The following is a 16,132-nucleotide window of genomic DNA, read 5'->3' on the forward strand; positions in this document are numbered from 1 at the left end:
CAGCTGCTTCTTTTCATTATTATACATTTTTCGAAGATTTTATACGCCTTCGTACAACTTCGAAACAGAAATAGACATAACGTTAGATAAAACTAGAGAAAGTACATATCACGATATGAAATTGACTTGATAAGTGAGAGTAGGCTTGACTATAGAAATTTAATTTATTTATTTATGTCTATCGATAAGAGAATTTTTAAACTTATCCACTTTTCATCGCAGCTATTAATTTTTTTATTGTTGTGTGTAATTTGACGCTAATCGGCAAATAGAAGGATCAATGACAATTAAACGCAATAAATACTAAAGTAATACTAAATTTTTTTATTTACATATGCGAAAGCAACAGTGACCATTCATTGCACGCGTTATTAACAATAATGCATAGCGTTCTAGTTACGAAAACTATGATTCGTTCAACATTGTATCATTTTGCCGTGATCATTGATAAAATGAAAAGTGTATTATATTAAACTCTGTGATTGACAAAATGATCAACCAGTTATAAATTGTGCGCAGAGAGAATTCCTCAACGTTAAATTGATATTAAATAAATCCCGTTGGAAAATTGTTTCTCGCTTTTTCGCGAACATACCTTTTCAAACTGTTGCACTTTTGTCGCAACCGAGCGATATATTTTTATTCTCATCGCGGCGTCAAACTTTTTTGGACGAATATCTCAAAATTTATCACACGATTTCAAAGTGTTGTATAATATATTTCCATCCATTATTAATCCTTTCGCCGAAGTGTGATATATCGTCCTTGGCTACACAATGACACGTCACTGTGATACGAATCGTTATACTTGAAAATGACAACACTCCTCTTGTTGGATGCTATGCATCATCGAATTATTATACTACTTATTTCTCTTTTGATGCACAGATTTCCTCTCTCAATATTGTGGATATCATTTAAAACCAAATTTTTACATTACATATACAGTTTGATTCAATAACTTTTTTGTCCAAAATTAATTTTCTCCGTGGTAAAAGATTTAGCTCAACAAATAACATAAAAATGCACAATGTTTTGCTAACAAGCCACAGAATTTTTGGAAAGATAAATCAGAATAGAAACATAAAATATTGTACAAAAAAACACAAAATATTATAGCAAAAAAGATTTTTGGGAGAATCTAACATATTTAATATTTTTACGTACAGTTACAGCTATATGCAGATATCAGAAATTAATTCTTAACAAAATCTTCTGACTTCTAATGAAAGTTACTCTGAAAATTATTTTCTAAAATTAACTTTTCCAAAGTGTGAAAAATATGAAAAAGTCTAAATCATCAGTGGATCATGATACAATAACATTTTCACGGCAAGTATTACTTTAATTATCCAAATGCAAATAAATAACGAAAGCCTATGATTATTATATCATAAGATTTTATATAATAGTAATTATAATTAATTTCGGATTTATTAATAATATTTCTCACAAACAATGGTCACTGTATTTATAAAACTTATAAAATTCTTGCCCGAGAATTGAGAAACTGTTGACTGCTATGCGAATACATATACTTTGTCCGTCAGATGGAATATTTAATTTTTATAAAATATCCTGTTACAGTAGAAGTGCATTTTTTCATTTTATGATATCATCAAATTATTTATATTCTTTGAAATTCTATTTTCAATTTCAATAGCCATAGAAATAGAAACGTAAGCATTCCACTATGGTATTAGAATTATAAACTATAATAATAGAAAAAAGAGATTATTAATTAATTCTGTCATTAGCTAAAGTCTAAAAGCTAGTAATCATTATGAATAAATCATCTGGTATTTTTGTAACGATGAAATGTAATATTGAAGCGACAAGTATTCTCAGATTTATAAGTTGCACGATATTCATTTTTATTCGAAAGAAATATATTCATAAGACATAAAACAAAATTACATCAGTGTCTCTAATGTTGGTAACTAAAATTAAAAAGAAAAATCTCATTAGTATGTTCATTGTAAGAAAAATATGTGTGAGTTTTTACGATCCTTCGTGTACATTTTTGAAGATTGCTTCGTTATCCAGGTAAAAGGGGCCTCGAGAATTTAATGAAACGATGAGAGTCCGAGTACTTGTAAGTTTAAGAAAACAAGATACGTTTCAAATCCTCGAAGTTTGGCCATCTGCCTGCTGGAGTTGTTTGAATGGCTGAATTGGACGCTGAGATATCTGGCAGCACACTAGGGAAGCATGCAGTTTGATCAATGTCCTTCTATTTGTACGATACTCTCGTAAAACACGATTATTTAAGATAATTACAATTTCTTAATTGCAAATCAATTTAATCATGCTGAATTGTGGTTTCAATCTTAACTGACGTGGTCTGAGTTAAATGTAATATATTTTCTTTCGCAAATTTGTTTATTTATAAATTTATTCACAAGCACAGTGAGGGAAGAATATAACATCGTAAAGTTATAATTAAAATACACTACCATTACTTTATATTTTGAAATATATTACAAAAAGTAAAACGTGTTCACGTAGGAGAAGCCGAGGCAAAATGGTATAGTAAAATTATCCAGACACTAGTAGTTTGTAGTTTGATCATACACAAGATGTATGAAATTTATTGTTTAACTATATTATTTACACTGACATTAATACTCACCATTCAATAATCATTCCTGATCTTATTTCCTATCTAGCTTTGGTCTCTCCCATTACAAAAGATACGAACGTACGTCAAAGAGAACAAATGCTAGAAAGATAATTGGATTTTCTAACAAAAATGTTTGTTTGAAATGATAAAAATAAATCGAGGCTCTACAAGAGCAATGGAGAGTTCCCTGTTTCTCTCTACACTCTCTGTGCACATTTGCCGACGATTTTACAGGTTGACACTTGGCTGGAAGCATCGCTGAGAATGCGTGAAATGGCAGCGTGCGCGATTCACAGACCAGATTGCTTTGGATACCTGAGCAAGCAGCAAGAACACGCGAGGAAAACGTCCTCGCCAACCGGTTGGTCCAGGCGGTATTGCGTGCTAAAAGACGCTGCATTGTATTTCTACGACGACGCTAATGCGGAGAAGGCGTTCGGTGTCGCCTGCCTTCACGGCTTCAGGGTGCATAGTAGCGCGCCCACTTCCGGTGGCAGGAAACACGCGTTCGAACTGCAACCACCGGACCCCACGCAGAGGAGTTACATTTTCGCTACTGATTCAGAAATGGATAAGAAACGGTAACCCGCTATCTATTCTTCTATTAATTTTATTAATTTTAGTGTTATTAACTTTATTAATTTTAGTGTCATTAACTTTATTAATTTTATTAATTTCGGTGTCATTAACTTTATTAATTTTATCAATTTTATTGCTATTAACTTTATTAATTTTATTGTCATTAACTGTATTGATTATATTAATTTTAGTGTCATTAACTTTATTAATTTTATCAATTTTATTGCTATTAACTTTATTAATTTTATTAATTTTAGTGTTATTAACTTTATTAATTTTATTGTCATTAACTGTATTGATTATATTAATTTTAGTGTCATTAACTTTATTAATTTTATCAATTTTATTGCTATTAACTTTATTAATTTTATTAATTTTAGTGTTATTAACTTTATTAATTTTATCAATTTTATTGCTATTAACTTTATTAATTTTATTAATTTTAGTGCTATTAACTTTATTAATTTTATTAATTTCAGTGTCATTAGCTTTATTAATTTTATCAATTTTATTGCTATTAACTTTATTAATTTTAGTGTTAATAACTTTATTAATTTTATTAATTTTATTGTCATTAATTTTATGAATTTTATTAATTTTAGTGCTATTAACTTTATTAATTTTATCAATTTTATTGCTATTAACTTTATTAATTTTATTAATTTTAGTGTTATTAACTTTATTAATTTTATCAATTTTATTGCTATTAACTTTATTAATTTTATTAATTTTAGTGCTATTAACTTTATTAATTTTATTAATTTCAGTGTCATTAGCTTTATTAATTTTATCAATTTTATTGCTATTAACTTTATTAATTTTAGTGTTAATAACTTTATTAATTTTATTAATTTTATTGTCATTAATTTTATGAATTTTATTAATTTTAGTGCTATTAACTTTATTAATTTTATCAATTTTATTGCTATTAACTTTATTAATTTTATTAATTTTAGTGTTATTAACTTTATTAATTTTATTGTCATTAACTGTATTGATTATATTAATTTTAGTGTCATTAACTTTATTAATTTTATCAATTTTATTGCTATTAACTTTATTAATTTTATTAATTTTAGTGTTATTAACTTTATTAATTTTATTGTCATTAACTGTATTGATTATATTAATTTTAGTGTCATTAACTTTATTAATTTTATCAATTTTATTGCTATTAACTTTATTAATTTTATTAATTTTAGTGTTATTAACTTTATTAATTTTATTGTCATTAACTGTATTGATTATATTAATTTTAGTGTCATTAACTTTATTAATTTTATCAATTTTATTGCTATTAACTTTATTAATTTTGTTAATTTTAGTGTTATTAACTTTATTAATTTTGTTAATTTTATTGCTATTAACTTTATTAATTTTATTAATTTTAGTGTTATTAACTTTATTAATTTTGTTAATTTAGTACTATTGACTTTATTAATTTTATTAATTTTATTGTTATCAACTATATCAATTTTATTAATTTTATTATATTAATTTTACTGTATTCCTTTAGACAATTTTTCATTATCTTTTTGAAAAATTATATCATTAAATATAAGATGGATTTCAATTTTATAACAGCCAGCTTTAATTAAAAGTCTTTAATAATAAGTTTTTAGTAAGTGTCTTTGAACATTTAAGAGTGAAATATTTCTTGTACATTATTTACATTGTATAATATTTCATACAGTGAGGTTGTTGAAAGTCTGTGTACAATGTCAAAAGATTTGGTATTTCTTCTTTATAGTTATGACAAAATCTGACTTACGTAATATAGAACAGAGAAAGTTTTTGGTATTTGTTTAAATATACATGATATTGAGAATTAAAATTTTTTTACCAACATTAGCAATAGTTATTTACTGTGTATATTATGTTTATTCATTTCTCTTTAAATTAAAGATAATTGCATTTTATATAATTATTTTGTGCCATTTGTTTTTTATTTTATTTGCCTCACGTTTTCTCCTGCCTGTCATTATATTAATGAATGTTGATTATAATTTTTCTAGATCACATTATCAAAATGATAATATAAAATAGTTTCTTAACATTGTTCCGCATTATTTGTTTAACGATTGTTATATTATTTGTTTCAATTATTATCATTTTATTTGTTTACGTGATATTTGAAAAAAAATGTATAAAATATCGAAGACAGAGTGATTGTAGCATTTAGCTACAGCATCCAACTGTAACAATTGTATTGTTAAATTCAATAATACTTTAGCTACTTCTTCATAATCAACGGGATTTCCGATTTCGTTCCAAAGAGGCAACTATGTTCATTTGCAGGTGGCTGGCAGCGCTCGAATATTCGATCGATCGATGGATAAAGATTGGTTGACAAAGGCCGACCTACCGTACGAAGAAGCAAAGAAGTCGAAGCAGCGAAGATCCTTTGAGATGTCCTTCGCCTCTTCCTGTCTCCGGTTCCTAACGAACATTGTCGAAAATCACCAACTCATCGGTCACCGTCGCCATTATCGCCTCGATTCTCGTTCGCAAATTCATCGCGTGGATCATGTCGCAGATACTCTTTAAATCCGCGATCCCACAAACATCATGAACTACTTTTAATTTTCCTTCGAGAAGAGAAAAGAAATGAGACCTTCGTCGGGAATTCCCCGTTCTCACTCGTTCAGTCGAGGATCAATGACATAACATTGAAAATCTCTTGCCGTTGGAGGAATGACTTTTCTCTGATTGCAAATATTTTTCAGACATCGGTCAAGCGTCAGGTTGCTGTTTAATTGATCGAGATATCTTGACGTTTTCTACTTTGTACAGACGTTCTGTAAATTATTATTATTATTATCATTATTATTATTATTCAATCTGTGGATTTCTAAACGATTCTGCTGTGTATTCTATCTTCTCTAGCTGTTTCTGCATACTGTTTTTTCTGATTCACACAGAAAATAATCTCTTCGTCGATCTCGTTGTTCCCAGATGATCCCGATGACCGATTCGCGAACTTCGTTAGTCTCTCAGTGTCACAAACACCATTTTATAATGATTGTTAGTTGTCAGTGGCGCTGTGTTTGCCGAGCGTTAAACAATTTGATATTATACTTGAAACACTGTTTCTCAACGTGTACTATATTTGGAATATTCAATATTCTGCTGTTCAGTTTTCTTCCGAGTTGCGAAGGATAGTTGTGTTGCACGATTTTACGCGGTTCAAAGTAATTGAAAGAACTGTGTGTCGACTAAGAATGAACGCGTTCACTGCCGCGCGAGATTTATACGTTTTTACTCTGCGGATATCGGAATATTCAATTTGTTTATGTTACATTCTTACAATTATATTTTATAAATAATTTTATCTAATATAATTACAATAAAAGCATTGTGAAATCGTGTTTTTCATTTATTATTATTCTAATCTTATTATTCTATCGTAACCGTTCTGAAGTATTCGCAGAGATGAGAACGTTGATCACCATGGTAGAAAAACGTATTGAAAAATGTTAAAAACGACGACGGATAAATTTCCTTCGTTGTTGAAAAAGAACCGTGAACTGTTAATTATTTCGAACAGTATGTTTACAGAGTTATATTACACGTGTACACGACATTTCTCTTATAAGAAACACGTATAGGCTGTAAGATCCAATACAATTAGGGTTTAATTTCCATAGAATTTTTATATTACATTTCTAATCGATGTTTATTTAAACGGGGAGAATTCACTTTCGCAAACATGTCGCCAACATAATTGAGATGATCTAGTGCTCATCGATGTGTGTCACGATCACGAACGAAACAGACCAGCTTCAGAATCCCTTTCATTTTCCTACAAAGTACAACGCACAATTTTTACCGTTTGTATAATCGTTACTTTTCCGATCATCGACGCTCATCAAACGTATCAAAGACTTGAAAAGAGAAAAACGTTGTAAGAAAGTAAGTGTCACAGCAGCCATTATCATTGTTTAAACGGCGAACAGAATGTGCTTGAGAAATGCTGTTTCAAGTAGACGATCCCAGTATCGAGTCAGACAAATTTTAACGCGGTAGAGGAACTCTATTTATCGGAACTCGATCCATTAGAATTGGTATTTGAACATACTGCAAGAGCATAACCTAATCGAATCGAAGGCGGAAAATAATATATACGTAATATGAAAAATTTGATATAAATTATCTTAATGAGCAAATAATTTGATATAAATTCTGATATAAGCGAATATTAAACAGTCTGAAATATGTTTGTGTAACATAATAATGAACTATACTGCATTACAGAATATAAAAGATCGATCGTACTTGCTTGCAATGCTTCGTGATACGTTAATAACAGATCTTTCAAAATGACAGATTTCATCGGTTCAGAATTTAATGACTAAAAATATACTGCTAAATAATGCTTATTTCGATCTAACGAAGTTGATTGTAACAGATTTAAAAAATTATATTAATCCATACGAGGACTTTCACATGTGTTTCATAAAATAAAGATAAATAGATTTCTTCCTTTCTTTCCTTTGAGAAGAAATAAATAATAAATAATGAAACAAATAAATTTTAATTTCAATTTGGAACAATGGTCCAAGAGTCAGAATATGCAAATTGCGAAAAACGATCAATCATCGTTCAAGGATCTCTTAATCATAAAATAATTATAAAATTGTTTCGCAATGATCGAAGTGCATCGAGTCTGTTTAATCAAAATTTCATCAACATTATTTTCAAGCGAGCTAAAAACGTCGAAACTGTCATTAGGTCAGTATCGAATTTTCACGAATTTCAACAATAACTATGTCAGTGCAGTTGCAATTTACATCAACCTATGTTCCGATAAATGGAGTTCGACTCGTGATCTTGCCGCTCGCGACTTAGCAGATTTTTGTATTGTTAATATCAGCTTTTGGATTCCGTTTTTATATATACAAACGTTGCATACTCTACCGAGGTACAGGAATTGAAATCACACACGACAAGCGTGGAGCGTCAAAAAAAGAAAAAAAGAAAAAAAAAAAATTTTTTAAAAGGAGAAAAAGAGTAGAGAAGAAACGCGAAGGGACGAAAGAATTGTTTATTCACCGATTGTGTCTTGTATTAATTAGAACGGCTCCCACCGATTTTTCTCTTACAGAAATAGGATTCGATTTTTAGCTTTTAAGAGGGTTCAAACTGTCGTCCATCGCGTTGTTCACGAATTTCCATTGGGCACCGTTCACGGAAGTTCGAGATAGCGTTGAATCGAAGCATCTCCTCGCGAGATGATACATCATTATCCAGTGTCGATGAGCAAATAAACAATCGGACGTTGTCGTAATGTTCATTAACCCTTCATATCCGACATTTCTATTAAATTTTCTCTGTCATTGTTTAGACCGCGGACGTTTATGCAAATTTTCAAATCTTGACGAACATAGTCGAGACAGTAGAAACTTGTTTGCATTGTTATAACAAATACTTTATTTCAAATATTCTATATATTTTTTCGCGATATATGCATTCTATGTGTTTTTGCATCGTCCAGGTTTCTTTCATAAAAATCCGCAATAATTAGATTGTTTTTGACACATTGTAAACATGGGGAAGAAGAAAATAAATTTTTTTAATTATTTCCTACCTTATTTGAACCACGATATTTACAAATACCTCAGTATATTTCGAATTTTATGTGGCCAGAATAGAATACCTGCTGGAGCAGATGAGCATCTAGTTATTAACAGATATTTTCTGAAAATATAACATAATATTTGAATATCGAAATATTCGGGAAAGAATATTCACGTAAGAGAGAATATTCTCTATTCCATAATTGGAAGATAAAAGTTTAAAAAAATTGCTGTGCTTCCACGAGGAACTGTTGTCGCATTAAAAAGCAATACTTTTATGTATGGTTAGGATATAAAGGGTTAAAGGCAACATACGCTACTGCTAGAAACAATAACAGAGACGCTGAAATGATGTACAAAATATCAATTTGCTGTATCACTCGAATCGTAGTAATGTAAGCATATTGTCTGCAGAGGTATCGTGACTAACTAACACCATTTGTGAATTAGAGTACTTGCAGTATATATCTCTGACAGAAGGACAAAGGAGTATAAGTTTTGCAGAAAATATAATACAGCAAAGTTCCCTTCGTTCTTCTATTTTTTTCGAACATTTTAATATATACTGTCAGAATGAAATATACAATTAGAAAATTGTCTATTATTAACAGACTTCTGTTTTGGTAATGTAATGTTCAGATATTCGAATATTAATAAAAAAAAAAAATATATAGAGACTAAGGGAAACTTTATTGTATTTCAAACTTGAAGTGCAGCAACATAAAAGTTGGTATTGGATTTTGTGAGTGAAAGTTGATAATATATATCTCGTTTTCTTTTGTTTTTTTTTCTGAAAATGACGACTCGTGTTATTTTCACTAAAATTTGACATATACTCTTTTGTCTATTTTGTCAGAGACGTCAGAAAATGATACATGCCTTTCGAATGAAATGTTTACTCGTAGGGAATAAAATTTTGTCCGAACAAAATGTGGCTTTTGCTTGTGTAAATGGTTGAAGATTCATTCGGATAATTATTGATAAATGTCATAATTAGATTATAAAGATTGTAAAGATCATGAAAATGATTAAAAGTAAGGGAGAGGGGCTGAACCTATGAAAAATACACAACCTTTTCAACTTCGAGAAATTGCGTAAACATGGCTTATACTTTATACACTATACCACTAGAACTTTTTCTCCGTAAAAAATCTTTTTACAAAAAATTTGTTCATAAAAATTGTACGAACTTACAATGATACATTTTTAGAAACTTGTATAATTTTTCGCGAAAGCGTTACATTCTTTATTGCATAAATTTCACTACATTCTTTATTGCAATAAATTTCACTTCATTTTCTCTGATCTGAAAAGTTTTATACTTTAGTCGTCGATAGTTCTAGTGTTAATGAAATGTTAATATCTTTAAAATATCTGTATTGAAAAATACTTTTCGAACGAAAATGTAATAAACTGCCCCTCCCTGTAGTCATTTACAAAACGGTTCAAGACTTCATTCCTCTAAGATTAATTAATCGAGTAATCTTCAACCATATCGAGATATCAAAATGACAAAAGAAGGGTGGAAAAAAAAAATCAAAAAAGAACTACTGCGAAATTTTCCTATTGGCCAGGAAAAAAAAATTCTTAACCCGTCAAAGACTAATGCAACATTTTTTTCATTTGTAATTCTTTTCAATCAGTTTATATTATCAAGTCCCAATTATTAATATTTCAAAAATTCACTCAATACTCTTCCATCATTACGTCTTCTTGTGGGTTTTAATAAAATTTCCAGAAATTCAGAAAAAATACCAAAATTCTTTCATGGTTAAGTATGTCTTCCATCTAGATTTTATAGTTTCATGAAACTTTAAGAAATCGAATTATTTATAATATTACAACAATGTATAACAGTGAATTAATGTGAATATTTGTAACATATTATTACAACATATTTATAATATAATATAATATTATATTAATTATAATATAATATAATATTACATTATATTATATTATTTAATAATTAGACACTCGAATTTTTATGCGTTTACAGGAAATTTGAAGCTGCAGAATTACCATGTTCACTAAGAATTTCTTTAATGTAAGAAATTCAGTGTATAACATTGATTGCAACATTTAATTGGTGAAACAAATCTCCGCGTATGTTTAACCAAGTCCAAGAAGATTTATAAATTTGCATAAAAATCTAATCTGATATATTATGATACAATATTATGTAATTATAATTTATAGTACATCATTTACAATATTATAAATACTTCAATTAATAAATAATAAATCGCTTGGTCCTTGATGGGTTAACCAAGTATCTAAATGCTTTGCGTGAGTATGCGAACCATCAGACGACTAAAAACGCACGCGCCCGTGTGTGTGTATGTGTGTGTGTGTGTATGCGTGTATGTGTATGTGTGCGTGTGCGTGCATCATCGTCAATATATTTGTACCGATCTCGAGAAAGAAGGGAACCACGCGAATGCAGAACGAAGATGAGCAGAAACGATTTCCCTCGAAACAGCGACGAACGAAGACTAATTACTGTTTCGTGCAGCGAGAAAACGAGGAAACGAGGAAACGGTGAAGTCGATCAGTGATCGATATATACAGTGAATTCCAGAGTGGAGGAACGAAGGACAAAACGAAGAAGAGAGTGAAGTCGAGAGGAGCATTGAACGACAGACCGCTCAATAAAAAAAAAAAAAAAAAAAGAAAGAAATTAAAAAAAGAAAAAAATAAAAGCACAGATAATAAAATAGGAGGTTTAATACAATTGTAGAATGAAGTGCGTCAATTATTTACCTGTCACCCTTCGAGCTGGTTTGAAGGACGTTGGTTTTATCGCTGTTTAGATGATGCAGTGTCGTTTTCCATGGTAGGAGGGTTCCTCTTACCGCCAAGAAAGCCGGACAGCGGTCATTCTACTTGACCAATGGACATTTTCATTCGTCGGTCGTTTAAATAATTTTGCAGACAACACGTTTGCCACGATGTCGTTTGTCTGACTGTTCCGCTTTTGGAACGGTCGGACAGTTGATCGGTTGGGTAAGTGTCACACGGAATAGAATTTTTCTCACGTTTCCTATTCCCTTTGGTATATATCATTGAAGGAATGGGTTGACTATTATTGGATTGACGTGTCAGAGATTGATTTGTCAGTAGGTGTATGCGTTTGTAATTGATCGAAGTATGACTAACCGTGACGACAATTACGATGTCTATATATTGTAGAGTATACTTCGTGTACATACGTGATTTGATTGGAGATGTTGGATGATGTTGGAGAGTGAGTCATGTAATTGGGTTTAGTTGTATGTTGTCTAATTTATTTGCAGACAGAAGGACGTCGTTTGTTGATTCCTTTCTGTAAACATGCGTCGACTATGAACAACACACCCTTTTTTAATCCTTAAGTATTATAGACATATTGAAATTCTCGCAACTGTATACTGCTATATTGTTATTAGCCTTACGAGTTACTGAATTGGGCATTTTTATCTATTTGTGCAATTACATACTTGTGTATTTGCATGTAACATGCAAAAATATATAAAGTATTCAAAGTGGTAAAATAATTTTTGAGTAAATTCCTTTTTTTTTTTTTTTTTTTTTTTTAATGTCTACGTAAAAATACGAAATTGTCAGAAGTCTTACAATTGGAGCACTTTTTATTTTCCAATGTCCAGTATTTGTCTTGCATATGTATTTTATAATGCAATTAACCCTTTTTGTTGCATAAAATGTTGTTTGACTCTTCCAATTTTTTCTTTTTTTTTTTTTATATAAATACTTAGTACTTAATCTAAGACTTCTGAACGATGGTGTACACACAAGTGTACAAATTAAATTCAAATTTACTTATTGTTTCATATATTAACACTAAGGCATTCCATTATTAAGTGTAATTGAATAACATCAGTTGTACTAAAAAATAAAAATATAACAATGTAAAGAAAGTAAAGAAAGGGAAATAGCAATGACTAAAAATTGATAGCACTCTCACGGATGATCTATAATACTTAAGGGTTCGTAAATATAATGTCCATAGTCACAGACGAGATATATTCGTCTGCACTATAGTATATATGGACTTCAAGAACCCAAAGTTGCAGAAGAATTTTATTTTAATAAAATATCGGTTAAAATTTGATAAAACTAAAAACAAAATAAAATGTAAAATGACCAAAAAATAAAAAAGTACCCAACTAGACAAATTGACATAAACCTCTGTATTGTCAATTATTTTAATTCTTCAATATGAAAAATATTGCACACATACCAAATTATTGAAAATTCTTAACCCACTATGTTTCGAAAAATTAAATAAACGAAAGTCTCAAGATTAAATTAGTTCGGTACATTTTATAGAGAAAAATTCGACAAAATTATCAACTTGATCCAAATATGTGATTCATTCTGTACGTATTAATGAAAATTTCTTTCAGCAAGTAAAGAAATGCGCACAAATTGGAATTTATTGAAAAGATGTACGACGTCGATTAAGATTTTAACAAATTCGTAAATAAATGAAGAAAAATAATATAAATTAGATGATGATATTATGTAAAAGGTAGCATCATCAAAATCAAATCGCAGTGTTTCTCATTTTATAAGTTGATAGAATTAAACAAACAGGATGATTTCATTTAACAAAATAGCTGATTCGTTCGTTAACATTTCTTAAGCGTTAAAAATAAGGATTTTTATAAAGCGTGTGAGTTAAGGCAACAAATTATTGTAACAAAGTAGAATCAGCGTGATTGTAAAAGTACAAAAGGTCAAATGTAACCGTGTCCGTCTTTCTAGTGCCAAAACTGGAATTAATTAATTGAACCAATCGAAGATTGTAATAAATGTCGTTGAGAAAAAAAAAAAAGATGTTTGCATTCCTTCATTACATTTACAATAAGATTAAGTTTTTGAAAATTTAATATTTCGACTTTAGATTCTTCAGTTTTCCACCAACATTTATATCTCTACATTTCTGAATAATTTCAATTTCAAAATACAACAAATTTCCCGAAATTCTCTCGTTGAAAAGAAAATTATCGAAAATTATCTTCTTTGCGTGTTCTCTCTAAATTGTTTTCATCTTCAAATGAAAACGAAACAGTCACGTTGCAAGTGTCAAAAATATTTCGATGATAAATTTACAGATAACATGAAGATTTCGAAGAGATGAAATAAAAATATAGTGTCTGATAAATTGCTTTCAGACGCCATATCGTGGCGGGATTCGAAAGCTGCAAGAACTTTCTACCTGAACGGTCGCTAAGATTGGTCAATCGCTGTTGAAAAACTGTGTACAGATCTCCTTTCAACGAAATATTTGAATGCGAGTTTCTTTTCCGTCAGTAATGTTTATTCATTCTTGTCGTTAACATTTCATTTTTTTATGAATTTTAAAAAATTCAGAATTGAAAACCTCACGTTGAGTTTAATTACACAAATGGAGAATTAAACAATCGTATAATCGTTGTTATAATTGATTATAATTTACATAACTTCAAAAATTATTTATATATTCACGGTCGTCTTTTCAACAAATTAAAAGCAACTTCTTCATTTGCATTTCTGTGTTTGATAAATATTTGTGTAATTTTAAAAATTATTTATAAATTTCCGAGAAATCAGAAACACGTCTTTGGAATTTAATCAAAATTCTATATAAATACAGCATATCGAATTTCTTGAAAATTTCTATCGTGGTTCTCTTTTCAATAAATTAGAAATATCTTCCGCCTTTACACATTTGTATTACATTTAATATATAAAATATTTTACTTTTAATATATAAAATATTATACTTTTTATATTGTATATTATAAACATTGAAACATTATAAATTTTTTTTATTTCTTAAAATAAGAGCAAGATTGAAATATAAGAATTTATAGATCGTAGAAGGACGACTGGTTAAATCATCAAATTCAGATTTCAAATGAATGAGATTTCATCTAATTAATACCTATGAAACCTGAATAAACCTTACACTCAATATTTAATTAATCTGAATAAACTGTATAAACTTTGTACATGGTTTTATAATAAAATGAATAACTTATCAATTGTCAGTAATTTTATTAGACTATTAAATATTTTCAAAAATTCAACAAAAATAATTATATATCGTTCAATCTCAACATTCATCTAGTGTATTCATCCTTTTTCCATTGTTATTTATAATGATGTAACATTAACTTCATATTCAAATTCAAAATTTTTTATTATTATTATTATTATTTTCTCATCCTTTTATTATTATTATTTAACTTATTAAACTTAGAATGTTTCAAGATTCTGGATAAAAATTTCAATTCAGTCGGATTCTTGCAATGTCAATGGTGGCTCGCGGCAGCTGCGTTCCCATAGTTTCGAATCGGGAATAATTGTTAATCCAGGCAACTATTTCCAAGTATTCGTGAAACGAACACCCAAGATCGAAACGTGTAATTTCGCAATGGAATTCGAAAGGCTTCGAAGATTATTTGGAGTCGGTTTCCGAACTCCGCGCATAGCTCTGTGCTGATACTTCGCGCTGATATTGCCTGTTAATTCCTGTAAATAGTAATTATTGTTAAACTATTACAGCTCGCGTCGTGTAATTTGCATTGATCTCATCTCAGATTCGAAACTTTTGCCGTTTGGAACGAGAGAAACGCTTGCGCTACGATTATCGAAAGACGTTAAAAAATTTCGTATGAACTGTAATAATTTTTGTCAAAAGATATTCGAAATATATTTTTAATGATTTAGATAGTGAATCAAATTTTTTTCTAAAATTTAATCGCATGAGACATTCGGAATTTATCAATTTATCAATTTTCTTTCGATATTAATAGCTAATTAAATTTTTATTTTTATTTTATTAATCTCGATAATTTATTTATTTGTTTGTCAAGTGATTAAAATTTTAATATGCCGAATCAACATTCTATTCTTTGTACTACGTGTAAAATGAGGTATTCAATTGTTTCGATTTTAGAACCTGACTTTAAGTATTTTGCATTCTAACAATAAGTATTTATTTTTCTATTTTTTTCTTTTACTTCTACTTTTATTTAATTTACGTATCCTGTTAAATTTTCTATTATTTCCTAGTGTTATATATGTATATGTAAGCACAATAATTTAATTTACAAGTATTAAATATGTATAACAAGTATAATAATTTAATATTATGAAAATAAAATATAGAAAATACAATATATAGTACAATAATTTAATACTATGAAAATAAAATAAAGAAAATACAATATATAGTACAATAATTTAATACTATGAAAATAAAATATAGAAAATACAATATATAGTACAATAATTTAATACTATGAAAATAAAATATAGAAACTGGTAAAAGAAATGCTTCATTAAAAAATAAAGATGTATGCAA

At 28.9% G+C, this 16,132-nt stretch overlaps 1 protein-coding gene across 1 annotated transcript in view; it reads left to right on the forward strand.

Annotated features, from left to right (window-relative positions):
- The window catches only part of LOC122530051, a gene marked incomplete at its 5' end in the record, with an annotated part of 60,275 nt that extends 52,079 nt beyond the window's left edge, over positions 1–8,196 (forward strand). Inside the window, 2 exons of the mRNA XM_043656687.1 lie at positions 2,858–3,204; positions 5,501–8,196. Of these exons, the coding sequence (XP_043512622.1) occupies positions 2,858–3,204; positions 5,501–5,552 (399 nt within the window). The remainder of the gene's footprint in view (positions 1–2,857; positions 3,205–5,500) is intronic.
- Positions 8,197–16,132: the final 7,936 nt, after the last annotated feature.

This window comes from Frieseomelitta varia, unplaced genomic scaffold, assembly GCF_011392965.1.
Source record: "Frieseomelitta varia isolate USP_RPSP 00005682 unplaced genomic scaffold, Fvar_1.2 scaffold_324, whole genome shotgun sequence".
Lineage (NCBI taxonomy): Eukaryota > Metazoa > Arthropoda > Insecta > Hymenoptera > Apidae > Frieseomelitta > Frieseomelitta varia.